Source organism: Callospermophilus lateralis, chromosome 2, assembly GCF_048772815.1.
Source record: "Callospermophilus lateralis isolate mCalLat2 chromosome 2, mCalLat2.hap1, whole genome shotgun sequence".
Classification (NCBI taxonomy): Eukaryota; Metazoa; Chordata; class Mammalia; order Rodentia; family Sciuridae; genus Callospermophilus; species Callospermophilus lateralis.
In genome coordinates, this window is record NC_135306.1 from 153,484,136 (window position 1) to 153,501,712 (window position 17,577).

The following is a 17,577-nucleotide window of genomic DNA, read 5'->3' on the forward strand; positions in this document are numbered from 1 at the left end:
GTAATAATACTTTGAAAATGATTAAGTTGATTGTGTAGGCAGGATCCACCAGGTAAAAGGATTTCAAAGAAAACCAACCAGTCCCTTTGCTATTTATGTCATCCTTCTTGGCTATTTATTTTTTATTTTTATATGATAAAATGTATATACAATAATAAGAGCATTTCTTAAGTGTAGAATTCCAAAATTAACTGTTTTCCCCAGGTAATCCATATATTCAGTGAGCCTATGGACCTGTTACATAACTACACACACTTACGTGGTTCTCAACTCTGTAATATGGGTGACAAATATATGAGTCAAAGCCCATAATATTCCATATGGTCTCCAGGTATTGTCACTTATACATCTAGAAATAGGCTCTTTTAAAACCTCAGACATGCACCAAGCTCTCTTGCTCATATAGTGTTGACTACTATTTCTAGAAAATAGCACTAAGTGAAGAAATGGGTATTAACCTGTCCTCAGTTTAGTGTGGATACTTTAGGAAAATAGATCTGTGAAAAGTATTTCCAGTTAAAGTTTTGATAAATAATTTTCAAATAATAATGCTGAAAACCATACTTTCACAACAGAGATAAAATTCCATTTCTGGAAAACCATCACCTTGATGAGTTTGTCTCATTTATTGCTGAACAAAGATAAGTATTCTCAAGTAGTGAAGTGGTACTAAAAGTCTGGATAGGAAATCCCTCATAAATATGACGTTGTGGGTGTTCTTTTTTATAATTAAAGTAGCAAAGTTGACATTGTTGATAAAGATGGAGGCATAATACATGTAGTAGCAAGTATCTGTATGGTAACGACTTAGCCATCAGGGTGGAGAACTCCTTATAGGATCATGCAAGAGAAAGGATAATTCAATAGCCTAAAAGCTGAACTCTGAATCATTGAACTACTATAACTCCATAACTGTGGTATGCATGGTGGAGGCAAAATCCAAGTCCATTTAAGCCAACCTGGAGAGGAGAATGGACTTGATGAGAGAGAGTTCTGTCCTTTTCTAGGAGATGGTGTTGCACACGAAGAGAGTGTTGACAAAGCAGAAGTTCATAGACAGCCAGGTAGGGAGGCCTCACAGCTAGAGACGTCATGAGAAGGAAAGATCTTTGTGTTAATCACCATATGACTGGTGAAGGCATTATGGATGCCAACCCCTCTCTCTGTCTTAAATCTACTCCAAAATATTGAATATTGTTAACATCATTTGAAGTATAAGGATGCAATCATGGATTTAGGAAATGTTCCACAATTCCTTATATATTGAATGATGATCATTCTACAAGACCCTGAAGAAATGGGCAAATTTGGGAAAGTGGACTAAGAGCATCTTTATCATTTTTGGAGATTGGGAATTTGACTGGTAGTCACTTTATCTTAGTCCATAAAGTGAGAGCTTGAAATGACTTAAAGCAGAATATTGGCATTGAATGGATTGATGAGGGAGTACAATAAATAAACCACAGATAAGTAGGAATGTGCAACACCAGAGAGATGATTTGCTTTATTAATTCAGGCAGTTTTCTATGCAATCTGGGTCTGCATTTATGTCACAGTCAGATGCTGATGGTCATTTGGTTTTCCTGAGTGTTCTCCTCCAGATGGTGGTCCAAAAATCCAGACTCTTTCCAGCCTTTAACTTCACCATATCAGAGTCCTTTATTTTCTGCCACATAGAGGGAGCGAGAGTGAATGATAAGAAGTGCTTATGCTTTGGTGAGAAACACATTATTATCTCTACATTATTTAAGTCAGAACCAGACAGATGTTATCTTAATCACAAGAGCTGCTGGAAATCTAAAAGAAATACATAGATTTTAGTTACCAACATTGTATCTGCTATCCTAGTCATAGTTTCTTAATCTGTAAAGGATGTTACAGTAGTACCCAGCTTCCAAAGTTACTATGCATATTAAATGTGCTAATATGTCAGTAATGCCTTTTGCATAGTATCAGCCATAATAATTACAATTATTACTATTACTACTAATATTATTACCTTCTTGACATTTTAAAACTCTATGTTTAATTTTTACTGTCATGTCATTGTACATATTCATGGGGTACATTGTGATATTTCAATACAAATATACAATGTGTCATTACACACATGACATGATCAGATCAGGGCAACTGATATATGTATTACCTCAGACATGATCATTTCTTTGCTTTGAAAACATTTGAAATCCTCTCTACTAGATATTTTGAAATATACGATTAATTGCTGTCAACCATTTTTGACAACTTCTGTGCTATGAAACATTAGGTATATTTCTCTGTATGACTATACCCCTGAGTTGTTAATGACTTCTCTCCATTCCCCATTTTCCCCCAGTTCTCAATCTCTGGTTGCCACCATTCTATTGTTTATATGAAGGTTTTTATTTCACACACACACACACACACACACAAAATATAAATAAATAAATATATATATATATATATATATATATATATATATATATATATATATATAATTTGTCTTTCTGTGCCTACCTTATTTCACTTAAAATAATGTCCTCCAGTTCCATCCATGTTGATGAAAATAATATTTTTTGTTAATTTTATGGTTGAATAATGTTCCATTGTATATGCATGACAGGGTTTCTACCATTCATCCATTGATGAACACCTGAGCTAATTCTATATGTTGGCTATTATCAATGATGCTTCTATTATTATTACCATCTTTAGATGATTCTAATGTGTCTGTTGAAGTTGTGGGGGTTTGAAGCAAGAACATGAAGATCATCATATTGTCAAGAATTAAACATGTATCCTGCCAGTTGCAGTGCTGCACACCTGTAATCCCAGTGACTTGAGAGGCTGAGGCAGGAAGATTGTGTGTTCAAAGCCAGCCTCAGCAATTTCATTAGGCTCTAAGAAAGTTAGGGAGACTCTGTCTCTAAATAAATTTTTTTAAAAAAGGGCTAGGGATGTGGCTTGCTTGATGGTTAAGCATCCCTGGGTTTAATTCCTGATACCTAAACACAGAAAATAAAACAACAAACCTGTATCCTTAAGTATCCTTCCCTAAAAAGAGAAATTTAATTCTTTCTGGGAAAACATCATAGCAAGAGCAACACCTTTCAGGAAAAGTCACTTGCTCTATATTCATGCAGAACCAAACAGGGACAAGCAGTGTTGAGATCTGTCCCAAGGCTAAGAAAGATTATGGAAATTGTGTGCCTGGGAAGGGACAAGCTGCTCTGTTGGTGACTAAAAGGCAGATGTGAGGTAAACTTCTCTTCTTCTCAGATAAAATGGTTAGTCTAGAAATATTTAGAAGATTATATCCTGTTCCTTGTGTATAAGGAGGAAAGAGGAACAGGAAGTACCAGGGACTGAAAGGGAACAATTTATATTTCATGCATGTATGGTTATGTCAAAATGAATCTCTCTACTATGTACAACTAAAGCACTTTAATAAAAAAACATTTTAAAAACAAAATACATAGTCTTGCCAATGTTATTCTCCTTTCTATTAGGAACATCTATCCTAAGACACTCTTGGATATGATACCTTGAGTTACCCAGCCACTATAATGTAGACTTGAAGAAATGTGAAGTCCAATGCAGAGTGTGGTAGATGGACTGAATACTCATCTGTCCAGCACAGAAAAAGAAAGAAACTTGTACCATGTACTCTTTTTATGGATGAATCTGTTTAAGTTGCACATTGTATAGTTTTGGATAAATTACTTTACCTATTTAAGTAATTGACACAATTGTCAGTGTCTTCAATATAATGAAAAGAAATATTGAAGTATATATGTGAGAATCAGTTAGGTAAAAGTGCTCAGTACAATGCCTAGCAACAGTGTGTCCTGAGGACCTAATTGACTTTATCCTGTTGTGATTATGTCCTGAGCTCTTGTAAAGATCCAGGCTCTATTTGTCAAACTTCCATAGAAAAATTCTGGTATTTCCCCCTGTAGTTATAAAGCTGAAAGCTAATGCTTATTCTTACTGCAATTCATTTTGTAAGTTTTGATTCCTGTTCTCTAGCTGTCCACAATGATTTTGGATCCAGCTGCTCCACAGTGATAACATTTAACACTGATGCCAAGAGGCTGGGGCGGATGATCAGAGGCATCAAGGCCAGTGAATACATCGAAGGGAATTGGTCAGCAGCCAGATAAGGGAGTGGTTTGGGAGAGTGTCTCAGGAGGGAATGCTCATGAGCTGGATGGAGAATAAAGAAAAGAGGAGAATGACAAACACAATATAGACATGCCAAGATGAGAGTGATTTCTATGAAGTGAATGAGTAAGACAGCAGAGAGAAAAGAATCTGGCCTTTTTATATATATTTTTTGGCATGCATACATGAGTGTGGAACAACAAATCCCATCATTAGAACTATAATGAACCAACAAAAAATGGGAAATTAAGGATAAATAAATAATTTGGGCATGGAACCGTTCTGACTGAGAGAAATATCTCAGGGATGATCATAGAAAAGTGTGGTCAAAATTGAGTAGATGTGGAAGTTGACATCAACCAATTGAAAATAATTGAGAACTGACAGAAAGAGAGTTACATCCATGTGATACAGGATCCATATAAATGGTCCTACTTAATTAAAGAGGAGTGAGTTATTGATATACCCAACAACAAAACAGCTAAACCCAAAGGCTTTATACTGAATTATAGACTGCATGATTTTTGTGGTAGGACACTCTTGAAAAGATAAAAAATAATTGAGATAAAAAACAGATCAGTGGCTGCCAGAGTTTGGGGGTAGAATTTGTTACTAAAACAGTATTGAGGGAGATAGTTTGGACTGATGAAACTATTCTATATCAATTTTATAGTATGCCAGTTAATACAGAGAGAAAGACAGAGACAGAGAGAGAAACAAAGAAAGAAAGTCAGAATTACAATGAACCAGATCCAATACAATTTTTTTAAAAACAGATAAGGAAACTGAAGAATGTCAAATGTCAAGAGAGATATGAATCATCCACCCATGGCTTCCACATGCATGCATGCCTAGGCATACCCAAGCTCATAAACTGCAAATGAAGAAGAGGGTGCATGATAGGATCTACAGAAAGGACTGTTTAGAGGTCTGGTAAAATGTTTGGCAGTGGAGCGGGGAAATAAATTTCTCAGATTTCAAGTGAAAAAAAAAAGAAAGGAAGGAAACCCTATAATATCTTCATTACCATGTTTAAGTCATTCATTAAATATCTTAACATTATGAAATAATAGCTGAATTCCATGTCCATAAGCAGGATTATGGAAGTTGTGTTGCTGAGATGTTTTGTTGTCTCTTCTCAAGAAACTGCATAATGGGCACAAACATGAACTAAATTAGTTCCTGTAAAGCTCTTGGAACAACACCTGGAACCGGATGTTTGCTATGAGTGAGAGAAATTAAAGTGTCATGAGTTCTATAAATTAACCCTAGCCACACCACACAAAATTTTATTTTTCTAAAGAAGGTATTTGGGGATTAATAGAACAGTAGGAAGCCATTCCTGGGAAGATCTTAAACTGACAGGGCAAATCACAGGATGTGAGGGAGAACAGTCTTCAGACTGCAGCCCTCAGAGAGAGAGATGTCCATGCTGCCTACATTCAGGTCAGTCCTGACTCAACATGCTCTGTATAAGGAGGGTCTAAGGCTCAGCAAACTGGGTGGTAATGATCCCAAGAGACTTTTCTAGAAGTTGCACTTCTTTCAAAGAACACTGTTTACTTCAGTTGTGCAATAAATGTCTTTATATATTGCTGTATCACTGAATGGATGTTGACCTATTCATGAAAAGGGTTTTTAAAGTAACCAATTATTTTAAAAAGGAATACATAGGTTATGAGTTTTATTTAATAGTCAAAAACCTTTAATGTGCATTTGTTATTTATTCACATTAAGTAATTTTTAATATTCATGCTTTTTTCATTAATTTTTTTTGACAATTGATATAGGTTGTTTAAAGATCAAAAGGCTAAAAAAAGATCAATAGGCTATAAAACTGTATTTTAATATCTCCTTTTTTCAATACATTTTAAAATTATGTATTTATTTATTTATCCTAATTAGATATATATGACAGCAGAATATAGTTTGATTCATTGTACACAATGCAGCATAACTTTGCATTTTTCTGGTTGTACACAATGTAGCATTGCACCATATGTGCATCATACATTACCTAAGGTAATGATGTCCATCTCATTCCACCATTCTTTCCTGCCCCCAGGCCATCTCCCTTCTCCGCCCTCCCCTTTGCCTAACCAAAGTTCCTCCATTATCCACATGCCACCCCCAACCCATTATGGATCAGCATCCAATTATCAGAGAGAACATTTGGCCTTTAGTTTTTTGCGATTGCCTTACTTCACTTAGGATGACATTCTCCAACTCCATCCATTTTCCTGCAAATGCCATAATTTCATTCTCTTTTAATGCTGAGTAATGTTCCATTGTGTATATATACCATAGGTTCTTTATCCATTCATCTATTGAAGGGCATCTAGGCTGCTTCCACAGTTTCGCTATTGTGAATTGAGCTGCTATAAACATTGATGTAGCTGCGTCACTAAAGCATGCTGATTTTAAGTCCTTTGGGTATAGACCAAGGAGTGGGATAGCTTGGTAAAATGGTGGTTTCATTCCAAGTTTTCTAAGGAATCTCCATACTGCTTTCCAAATTGGTTGCACCAGTTTTCAGTCTCACCAATGATGTATGAATGTGCCTTTTCCCCCATATCCCGGCCAACATTTATTGTTGTCTGTATTCTTATTAAGTGCCATTCTGACTGGTATAAAATGAAATCTTAGCGTAGTTTTGATTTGCATTTCTCTAATTACTAGAGATATTGAACATTTTTTCACATATTTGTTGATTGAATGTTTATCTTCTTCTGAGAAGTATCTGTTCAGCTCCTTAGCCAATTTATTGTTGTTGTTGTTGTTGTTGTTTTGTGTTAAATTTTTTGAATTCTTTATTTATTATCTATCTGACATGCATATGGCAAAAATTTGCTCCCAAAATGTAGACTCTCTCTTCACCTCATTGTTTCTTTTGCTGAGAAGAAGCTTTTCAATTAGAAACCATCTCATTTATTGATTCTTGATTTTATTTCTTGTGCTTTAGGAGTCTTATTAAGGAAGTTGGGGCCTAATCCAATGTGATGAAGATTTGGGCCTACTTTTTTCTCTACTAGGTGCTGGGTCTTTGGTCTAATACCTAGGTCGTTGATCCACTTTGAGTTGAATTTTGTCCAGGGTGAGAGATAGGGGTTTAATTTCATTTTGCTATACATGGATTTCCAGTTTTCCCAGCATCATTTGTTGAAGAGGCTATCTTTTCTCCAATGTATGTTTTTGGTGCCTTTTTCTAGTAAGAGATAACTGTGTTTATGTGGGTTTGTCTCTCTGTCTTCTATTCTCTACCATTGAACTACATGTCTATTTTCTTGCCAATACCATGCCATTTTTGTTATAACTTTGTAGTATAGTTTAAGGTCGGTATTGTGATGCCTCCTGCTTCACTCTTCTTGCTAAGGATTGCTTTGGCTATTCTGGGTCTTTTATTTTTCCAAATGAATTTCATGATTGCTTTTTCTATTTCTATGAGGAATGACATCAGGATTTAAATTAGAATCACTTTGAATCTGTATGGCACTTTGGGTAATATGGCCATTGTGACAATATTAATTTGGCCTATCTAAGAGACCTGGTCCTTTTTAATGTTTTATTTTGAAACAGAGTCTCATTAAGTTGCTTAGGGCCTCACTAAGTGACTGAGGCTGGCTTTTAAGTCACAATCCTTCTGCCTCAGCCTCACAAGCTGCTGAGATTACAGGCATACCCCCACTACACCCAGCTACAATCTACTTTTTAAATGGAAAAAATGCTGGAAGAAGTATGTCACATGAATGTATTTTTTGTTTAGGACCAACAGAAATTCATATATCTGTACACAATAACAATGAAGTAAACATGTAGCAGAAACATTGGAACGGACCATTTGTAATAGTTCCAATTGTAACACTTAACTACCAAGAGCAGAGGAGTGATTATGGATTATAGTCACAAAATAGGGACACTGTGCAGAAATAGAAATGCTAAATGGGAACATGGATGTTTCTCACAAATTTGATGAGTGTAGATAATGAACACACATACAAAATATAGACTTTGATTTCAAAGACAAAAGAATGAGGTGAAACTAGTCTGAGAGGTGGAGCAGGTAGGAGCACGAGGAGCTTTTAAGTTACTGTCAAAGTCCTATTTCTTGTTTTGTGTAGCAATTACTGAACAAATTTTTAGCTAAGTCTCTATAATTTGTTCATATTTCTTACATAAATAAACTTCCATAAACCTTTCACTAAATAAAAAATGCTCATTAAAGTCCTTTGGGTATAGACCAAGGAGAGGGAAAGCTGGGTCAAATGGTGGTTCCACTCCAAGTTTTCCAAGGACTCTCCATACTGCTTTCCATATTGGCTGCACCAATTTGCAGCCCTACCAGCAGTGTATGAGTGTGCCTTTTCCCCCACATCACATTGTGTTATATATGTGTAATAAGAATTGTGATGCATTCTGCTCTCGTGTATTTAAAAAATAAAAGCAATTTTAAAAATGTTCATTAAAGACCATACGCACGCGTGCACAAACACACACACACACACACACACATATCACTGTATATGTATATATATATATATATATATGTGTGTGTGTGTGTGTGTGTGTGTGTGTGTGTTTCTGACATAAATTATATGTATATAATTTCCTTTCTCAATACGTTTTTGTTTTTGTTATATTAATAACTTAGTTAAATCTAATATGCTTAATGAGAAGAGTAATGTATTTCTGTATTTGTATATCTTTTATAATATGCCTATAACTAATATGCAGTAGACATTTTTTTAAAAATTCTCTGCTAAGTAGAATAGTGTTTCTGAGAGTTTTAAACTGTAAATTATCTTTGTTCTCCATCAATCAGGAAGCAATATTAAATTGTCAATCTCCAGGAACAGAAATTGGGAAACGTGACAATCCCCTATGATTTAATATTTGGTTATCTATGCACCATAAATTTATGAAAGATAGTGTTTATTTCTCAAATAACATACTGAGTATGAGAGAAGATAGGTTAAAAATACAAATAATTTAAATAAATTTGATTGATTATGACAGAGATAATGATAATTCGGCTTTAAGGGCTTGATGAATATTGAGCACCATTCTAAGCGCTTTATTTTAACTTAGTTAAATCTAATCTTTACATAAATTACATAAAAATTAAATCTAAGCCCCATGACACCTTTATGGTTAGTCATTACTTTCTGCATTTTTAGAAATAAAAAAAGAAAAGACATGACTTACAATTGTGTTAAATAACTTTTCCAAAGTGGCAAAGCAAGAACCAGAGCAACAACGTAAATCAAGTTCCAACATCCACACTCCTAATCAGGTGTATGCTGTGTTGCCAATTTACTATGGGAAAAGCAAGTAAGATCTCTTGATTCTAGACCATTGATGTTATGATTCCAGTCTTCCATATCTTACTCAAAACTTCATTAAGAAATTACTCTGATTCTCTCCATGTCTTCATGTAGACCACACAGAAATGGAGGATGTAGAGAAAGCACAAGGGGAACCCAAGGATGAGAATGGGTTGCTCCACTTTCTTGTAATTGAATTACAGAAGGACAGGGCTCTGTGCTCACATTGGCTGCAGTCACACACAAAGATGAGGGGAGGGAGGGGGTGGAGGGAATTCTTTTATTTCGGTAAAACTGATGTCCTGCTTTCCTCTAATTTTTATAAATTCCTCATTTTAGGGACAGTGATTGGAATTTCTCAAAAACATTTGGGAAAATCACTCCCCCAAGAAATCCACTGTAATCCAGATCCTAACTGGTCTTCATTTGCTTCCATAGCTTGAAAGAAATAAACACTCTCCTACTAACAGGGCTCAAGTCAAAGTTGGGGTGCAAACAGAGATCTTGAGAACTGCTGTTAAAACCCCAAATCCCCAAGGTTCAGTGTGCAAAAATGATGAAAGGAGAGAGACAGAAAGAGAGGGAGGAGAGAGGACAGTGAAAGAGGGACAATTAATGCCCTAAGTGAGGAATGGCCCCTGGAGACACATTTATGAGATAAACGTTTCTACTAGTCAGGCTTTGGTGCATATTCTGAGAAGATGGTGTTATAACCAAATCCCTCACAAAGCTAAAGATTTGAAATTACTGACAATGGCGTTGAAGAGTGGAAGAGAACAAGGTTTCAGGTTAGTGAGGGTATACACTGGATTTTGTCACTGAGGTCTCCCTGCAGGCACCAGGGCAGAGTAAGACAAGGGCTAGTTAGCCAGAAGAAGAAAAAAGCAATAGTATGATCTGAAGATCAGATGGATAATAGTCTGACAACTCAGAAACCTGACTACTTTAGGGGTTACCCCTTCACATGTGCAAAAAAAGGCGTAGGAGAGATTCTGGAACATACAATACAAACAGGAGTGTGGGAACAACCTGGAGGATGGATGGGACGACTTACGTGTTTCTACTTCTTTCTCTCTTCCTGTTTGACCTTTTCACTTTTCTGACTTCCATTTTAACCCTGTGATTTTCTCCATGGAAATCACTTTCCTACAGTTTCGGATTGAGTTCCAAACAGAGAATCTCTACCAGATTCTTGAGGTGATGTAGCACTGAAATCATCTGCAGTTCAAACACTTGCTGGAGAAAAGTTTTAATTTGATCAGAGATCAATCTAACAAGTCAAAATTGGCCTTGGGTGGAGCTTGGGGAAGATCTGCCTCTATTCAAGGATGTTGTATACATAGCTGTGTATCTTTAATATCTGGAAAAAAGTAGAGTGGATACAGACAGTTGTTACCTTCAGAACTGACAACAGGAGAGTTTTCCTTATCATAACCTTTATAAGGACCCTCATGAACTTCCCAGGTCCTGGGGATTTACATTTCTACCTTCAGAATTAATGAGCCACCAGGCAGGGTGTGCCAGTCAATCTATGTGCTTCAATGATTTGAGAACCTGTTTGAAGTCAGGGATGTAAGATTGTCAGAGAATTAGTTAATATGTGTAGACAAACCAATCAACGACTCAGAAAAAGAACACAAATTATGTGCTAAGCACCATGCCAATAATCAAGCATTGAAAATAAGAGCTAAAGGAAGCCATGTTGAATAAACAAAAATGTAAATCACAGTTCATCCAGAAAAGAGGGATAAGTGACAAAATATAAGTGGTAAAGAAAGAGGAAGGAATCGGTGCCCTTGATAAAGGAGAAAGTGACAGGATACTTAGAGAAGAGATTAAAAATAAGGATGATGAGAAAATCTCTGAGTAAGGTCTCTCTGAGTGTCTGCATGTTGCTGTCCGTTTAGATGCCACATTTGGAGACTTTTGATCTTAACTTCTCCTTTATGAAACAAGTACACTTTAAAGCACAGACTCTGGGAAAAGGTGAGTGACTACAGGGATAAGGGAAAGGTCTTGGATCTTTAATGCCTATGGAACTCACAGTAGTCTCATGAAACTCAGAGGCAGCTCTGAATAAAGCAAGTAAATACTCAGTTACTTATCCCAACACAGAAGAAAGGTAGCAAGCCACACTGTAGTCAGGCAAGGGTTAACAATTCTGCTTTTTCACCCTTGAGAACAGCTGCTGGTCTCCCAGCCTCCCTGGAGCTAAATCCTGCAGCCTCAGAAGTTCCCACACTCACCACTGTCCTTTCATCTTTGCCTGACACCCAGATGCATCACCTGCAGCTCCAGATGAACTGGAATTTAATACTTTCACTTACAGTCAAAACCATCATCATCTTCTATCTGTTTCATAGGCTTTCTTTATTATTATTATTATTATTTTATTATTAGTTGTTCAAAACATTACATAGCTCTTGACATATCATATTTCATACATTTGATTCAAGTGGGTTATGAACTCCCATTTTTTCCCATATACAGATTGCAGAATCACATCTGTTACACATCCACGTTTTTACATACTGCCATACTAGTGTCTGTTGTATTCTGCTGCCTTTTCATAGGCTTTCGAAGAAAATTCTATCATTGGACATATCTCAGAATGAATAATCATGAGGTGTACATACTGAAATCTCTATATCAATATCAAAAACTCAAAAGTGAGAATACTCTTTATCAAAGTTTCCCCATTGACAATTCTATTCTCTCTTCAAACTTTGTGTCTAAACATGATTGAGTAAGATGACAACTACCAGTATTACTTATAGATGATGGCACCAAATCTGAAGATTATTTGACTTCCCAAATCCACTACAGTTAGAAAGTAGCAAAGCTGGAACACCAAACACATTCTGAAGATTAAAGCACAGTAATCTTTGATATATATCTCCCCCCAAAATAGGCAAAAAGAAGTCAGGTGAATCATGCATCAATTCACACCAAGATATTCCATAGCATGTGAGCTGTATAATCCATACCAAAAACAAAAGAAATTAGCTCTGTGTTCTGTGGTTGGAACAACTAGAATTTGATTGCCTGAACCAGATGATACCTTAGAATTTCAATGAGTCACAGAGTCTTCTCAATTTTAATAAATCCCATTAGATTATGTAGCTTTTAAAAAATATTATTTTTAATTAAAGGCTTACTTATAACATGCACACCCGTGTTTATAGCAGCACAATTCACAATAGCCAAACTATGGAACTAGCTTAGCATCTGTCAGTGGATGAAAGAATAAAGAAAATATGATATATATACATAGTTCAGTTTTATTCTGCCATAAAAAAAAAACAAGTTAAACTGTGGCTTTTACAGGAAAATGGATGGAATTAGAGACCATCATGTTAAGTGAGATAAGTCACACTTAGAAGTCTAATGATGATATGCTTTCTCTCATATGCAGAAGCTAGAGAGATAAAGGAAAATATAGATGATATTGGAGCTCCTAAGAATCAAAGGGATATCAGTAGAGGTAAAAACCTAAGGGTGCAAGTCAGTGAGGGCAGGTTAAAATGGTGGAGAATGATATTGGCCAAAATATATTATTATACTGTGTGCATGCATGAATATGTAACAACAAATCCCATCAATATGCACAACTATAATGCACCAATAAAAAAGGCAATAAAAAACAAAACCAAATCAAACAAAATTATATTTTTAATTTGCCTAAATAATTGATTTCTCTGTTTTCTTCTCCAAATAGTTTATCTATTGCTTTAACTAAACAGTACCTTCTAATAATTACCATAAAATATTTTTTCCTGCTCATTTTTATATCTTTAATATATAATTTTGAATTTTTTAAAATTCAAATGCATCAGTAACTAGAGTATTACAATGCTAGATAACTGAGAGCTGTATTTCTTTTGGAGATAACATACATCTACATCAATCTGATGTCATTTTGTAGCTTTGCAAAAGTCTGTAGACCTTCCTCAGCTGAATTTTCTTTAACATATTGCACATAACTTAATCCCTGAAATTAACTATTACATTTTACTTGTATATGTGTTTTTTTATTTTGTTCTTTATATTATTTTGCAATACGGTGTGTCCAATGTTGCTTAGAATCTTTTTTTCTACTCATCCTCTAGGCCTCACATACTGTGGGAAAATTTCATATCCATCCTCAATACCACCAGTCAGGATGAGAAGCACGAAAAACACTCTGTAAGTTCTGACACTATGATAGCACTGTTAACTTACAGTGATTCCTTCTTTCAGTTTATTTGGGTAGTAGAATATACAAGGTCTATTCTGCACATATTGCTGTATCTTCTGTGTATTCTCCGATGACCTTGCATATATAATAAGTCTTGAATAATATGTAGAGTTGTTATTTATCCATTTTATTCTCTCATACCTAGGAATCTTTGAAACATGATTAAATTATCATGTTTGCTGTTATTGAGAGTCAGGACCAAAGAACATCTTATGAACAGGTAGTGATCTCAGTGGACAACTTCTAAATAACTAGTTTTTATTTCTTCCTTGAAAAGAATATTTTCCTTTTTTGCAATACTGGCCATGTGGTTCAACACCACTACCTCTCCATTCCTGCTCACAGGCTTCCCAGGCATGGAAAAGGCACATCACTTGATTTCTATCCCTTTACTGGTGGCCTACATCTCCATCCTCCTTGGCAACGGCACCCTCCTCTTTCTCATCAGCGATGACCATAACCTTCATGAGCCCATGTACTATTTCTTAGCTATGCTGGCAGCCACAGATCTTGGAGTGACATTGACCACAATGCCCACAGTGCTGGGTGTTCTGTGGTTAAACCACAGAGAGATTGGCCATGGGGCCTGCTTCTCTCAGGCATACTTTATCCACACTCTTTCTATTGTGGAGTCGGGGGTCTTGCTGGCCATGGCTTATGACCGTTTCATTGCCATACGCAATCCCTTAAGATATACTTCCATCCTAACTGACACCAAGGTAATAAAAATTGGGGTGGGAGTATTGGCCAGAGCTGGTCTATCAATTATGCCAATAATCATTCGCCTGCATTGGTTACCCTATTGTCGATCCCACATTCTCTCGCATGCATTTTGTCTACACCAGGACGTCATCAAGCTAGCCTGTGCTGACATCACCTTCAATCGTCTCTACCCAGTTGTGGTTGTATTTGCCATGGGCCTGTTAGACTGTCTCATCATCTTTTTCTCCTACATATTGATTCTCAAGACTGTAATGGGCATTGCTTCTAGAGATGAACGGGCCAAGGCCCTCAACACATGTGTCTCCCATATCTGTTGCATCCTGGTCTTCTATGTCTCTGTAGCTGGACTGACATTTATTCACAGGTTTGGGAAACATGTTCCTCATGTGGTCCATGTTACAATGAGCTATATCTGCTTTCTTTTCCCCCCTTTTATGAACCCTGTCATCTATAGCATTAAAACCAAACAAATTCAAATTGGTATATTTAATCTATTCTCTCTACCTTGTCCTAAAGCAAGACTAACTGCTGTCTGAGTTTAATTCTTGGAAGATGCATAAGCTGACCATGTAGGCAGAAGCAACTAGGTAAAACCATTTCAATGCAAACCATCCAGTACCTCTGCTATTTATGTCATTCTTCTTGGACATTTATTTTTTATTTTAATATGATAAAATATATGTATGGTAATAAGAGCATTTCTCAAATGTACACATCCAAGTTAACTGTCTTCCCCAGGAAATTCTCACATGCAGTGAGCGTATGGCACCTGTTACATACCTACACACACGTAGGTATGTAACACAACAAAGAAAAAATTTTCACAACAAAGATAAAATTCCAAACCTGGAAAACCATCATTTTGATGAGTTTGTCCCAGATTTCACTGAACAGAGAGAAAGGAATTCTCACATACTGAAGTGGTAGTAGTAGTAGTCTAGATTGGATCTAGTAGTAGTCTAGATTGGAAATCCATCATAGATAAGATTCTGGGGGTGTTCTTGTTTCAGTTAAAGTAACAGAGTTAAAGAACAGGTGTTCACATGTGTGGAGTGGGGAGAAAGGGAGAAGATGAAGGTGATGTTTGTGACTAGAGGAGAAAAGGGTCTTTTCTGGCCCTGAATATCTTTCAACTTTGATTCTGTTCACTGTCTATGCATGGAGGGATGACGTTTATGGTTTTATGACTGCCTAAAGACCCATTACTCATGACTCAAATGACAAGATTTAAATAGAACCAAAAGCAATGCTTTTATGAGCAGAATATAGAATATGACGTACTAGTATTACACCAGGGACCACGCAGTGACCACTCAATTCCCTTCATACAGAGTTCCCCCTGTCTCTGACTGTTATGCCAACATCAAAGGGATCTATGGCTGCCACAGGTACTTTTGACATAAAAAAAAATCATCATTTATCTAGAGCTTTTGGGATTTATGAGTAACTTGAAGCAAATAAATATAAAATCATATCTTCAGAGCAGTTTCAAAGCCAGTAAATCTCTTTTCTGATCAGTCCAATAAACTTTTCTGTGTTTACTTTTGTTTGCTTTATGTTCTGTTCACTCAATTTGGCTGTATATACATTTGTATGGTGTGAAAATTGTGGGGTTTTTTTCCTTTAATAGCTTCTAAAGTGCTCTCCGTAAAGGTTAGGAATATGTCTTCTTCACTACTGTATTGTAGAACTTACCAGCCAGATTATTTTCAATAAAATATAATTTTGATTAAATTAATAGATGAAATTTGAAGTAAGCCATGTCTCTCTGTGTTTCTGTTAATTCTTCTTCTTTATAGTGTCTTATAATGTCTTCCAAGATGAAGAACAACCTAAATTCTGGTATCATCTAATAACCTCAAAGATAGAAACTCACAATTCCTTAAGTCAGAGTTTTTTCCTCTCTCACGTTCTTGGGAATGAATTCAGCGGGAATCTTAGCCATATCAAAATAAATCTTTATTTCCCCTGTAAGTTCAGTGATCCTAAGGCCTGCTGTATCAGACTAATAAAAAGTATGTTGGGATAGAAATGTTCTTGGCAAAGTCTGTAAACAAATACTTTTAATTGACTCCATCCAGAAACTTTCTTCCTTCTCTTTTTCTCCTCCCTTATATTGAAGATGAGGGGTGGAGCAAGCAGAGAAAGTGCCGTAAAGGAATAAAAGACTGGAAGGTTCCATTTCTCCTTGTGAAGCCAAGTCCTGTAAAACAAAACAGAACTCTGGGCCCACGATGGCCCCAGCAGAACATCTCAAGACTAGGGTCAAGCGGGGAGGGTGTCAATCTACTGGCGCACTGTTTCAATTTTCTCCTGTGCCCTATACTCACATAGGCATCACTAAGGGTGAAGATCCACAGGGTCCTGCACATTCTCAAAAACAGCTTGAACTAAAAGGCTCTTTTCCCTACTTTTTGTTTCCTACTCAGCATGTGATACTTAAAATTAATCATCTCCCTGGTTACAGGGCTAATCCTCAAACCTGGAGGTAGGAAGAGAGTAGGGAGAATAATATTCCGAAGGTTCAAATCCCTCAGGCTACATGGTAAGACAAGGAGGGAGGAAGCAGAAATTGGCCTTAGGAAGGAGTTTCTGAAACAAATATTCCTTGCATCTCATTTGTAGACCTGACCTAAAAAGATGATTTTTTTAATCAGGATCTTTCATAGTCACATCTATGGCAACTATAACCTGTTCCACAGAACAGGTCAGAAAGTGGATCCAGTGATTCTTGGCTTGAAGGCTTAGCATAGGCAACAGGGCATGGCAGAGCGCGCAGTACAGAGTTGGTTTCTTGGAACTTACAGACAGGGAGTCGGTCAAGATATCATGGGGGAGAGCAATGTACCTACAAGTCTCCCTAAAATCTTCAGAACTCGGTTTCTGAATAATTCCTTTCAGGTATTTAGAAGAGGCAAAAACCTAAATCCATTCCCTACCCTAATAAATGGGTATATTTTGGAAGAAATAAAGTTGAAAATCCATAGAAATGGAGGAAGATATCTGTCATATAGATCAGGAGTCTGGGGTGTAGTATCTTTTTCCTTTGTTGCTCTGTTTAGTTGCATAAGCCAGCTTCCTCTTTGCCCCTATGTTATTCCAGGTATTTACTCACCAAGAGATTAAATCAAACTTAGGGCAGAAGGCACT

At 36.4% G+C, this 17,577-nt stretch overlaps 1 protein-coding gene across 1 annotated transcript; it reads left to right on the forward strand.

Moving 5' to 3' along the window:
- Nucleotides 1–14,009: 14,009 nt before the first annotated feature.
- Nucleotides 14,010–14,963, forward strand: LOC143388760 (olfactory receptor 51B6-like). The gene has a single exon (XM_076842309.2). The coding sequence runs from the start codon at nt 14,010–14,012 to the stop codon at nt 14,961–14,963; it is 954 nt and encodes a 317-aa protein (XP_076698424.2).
- The last annotated feature ends 2,614 nt before the right edge of the window (nt 14,964–17,577 follow it).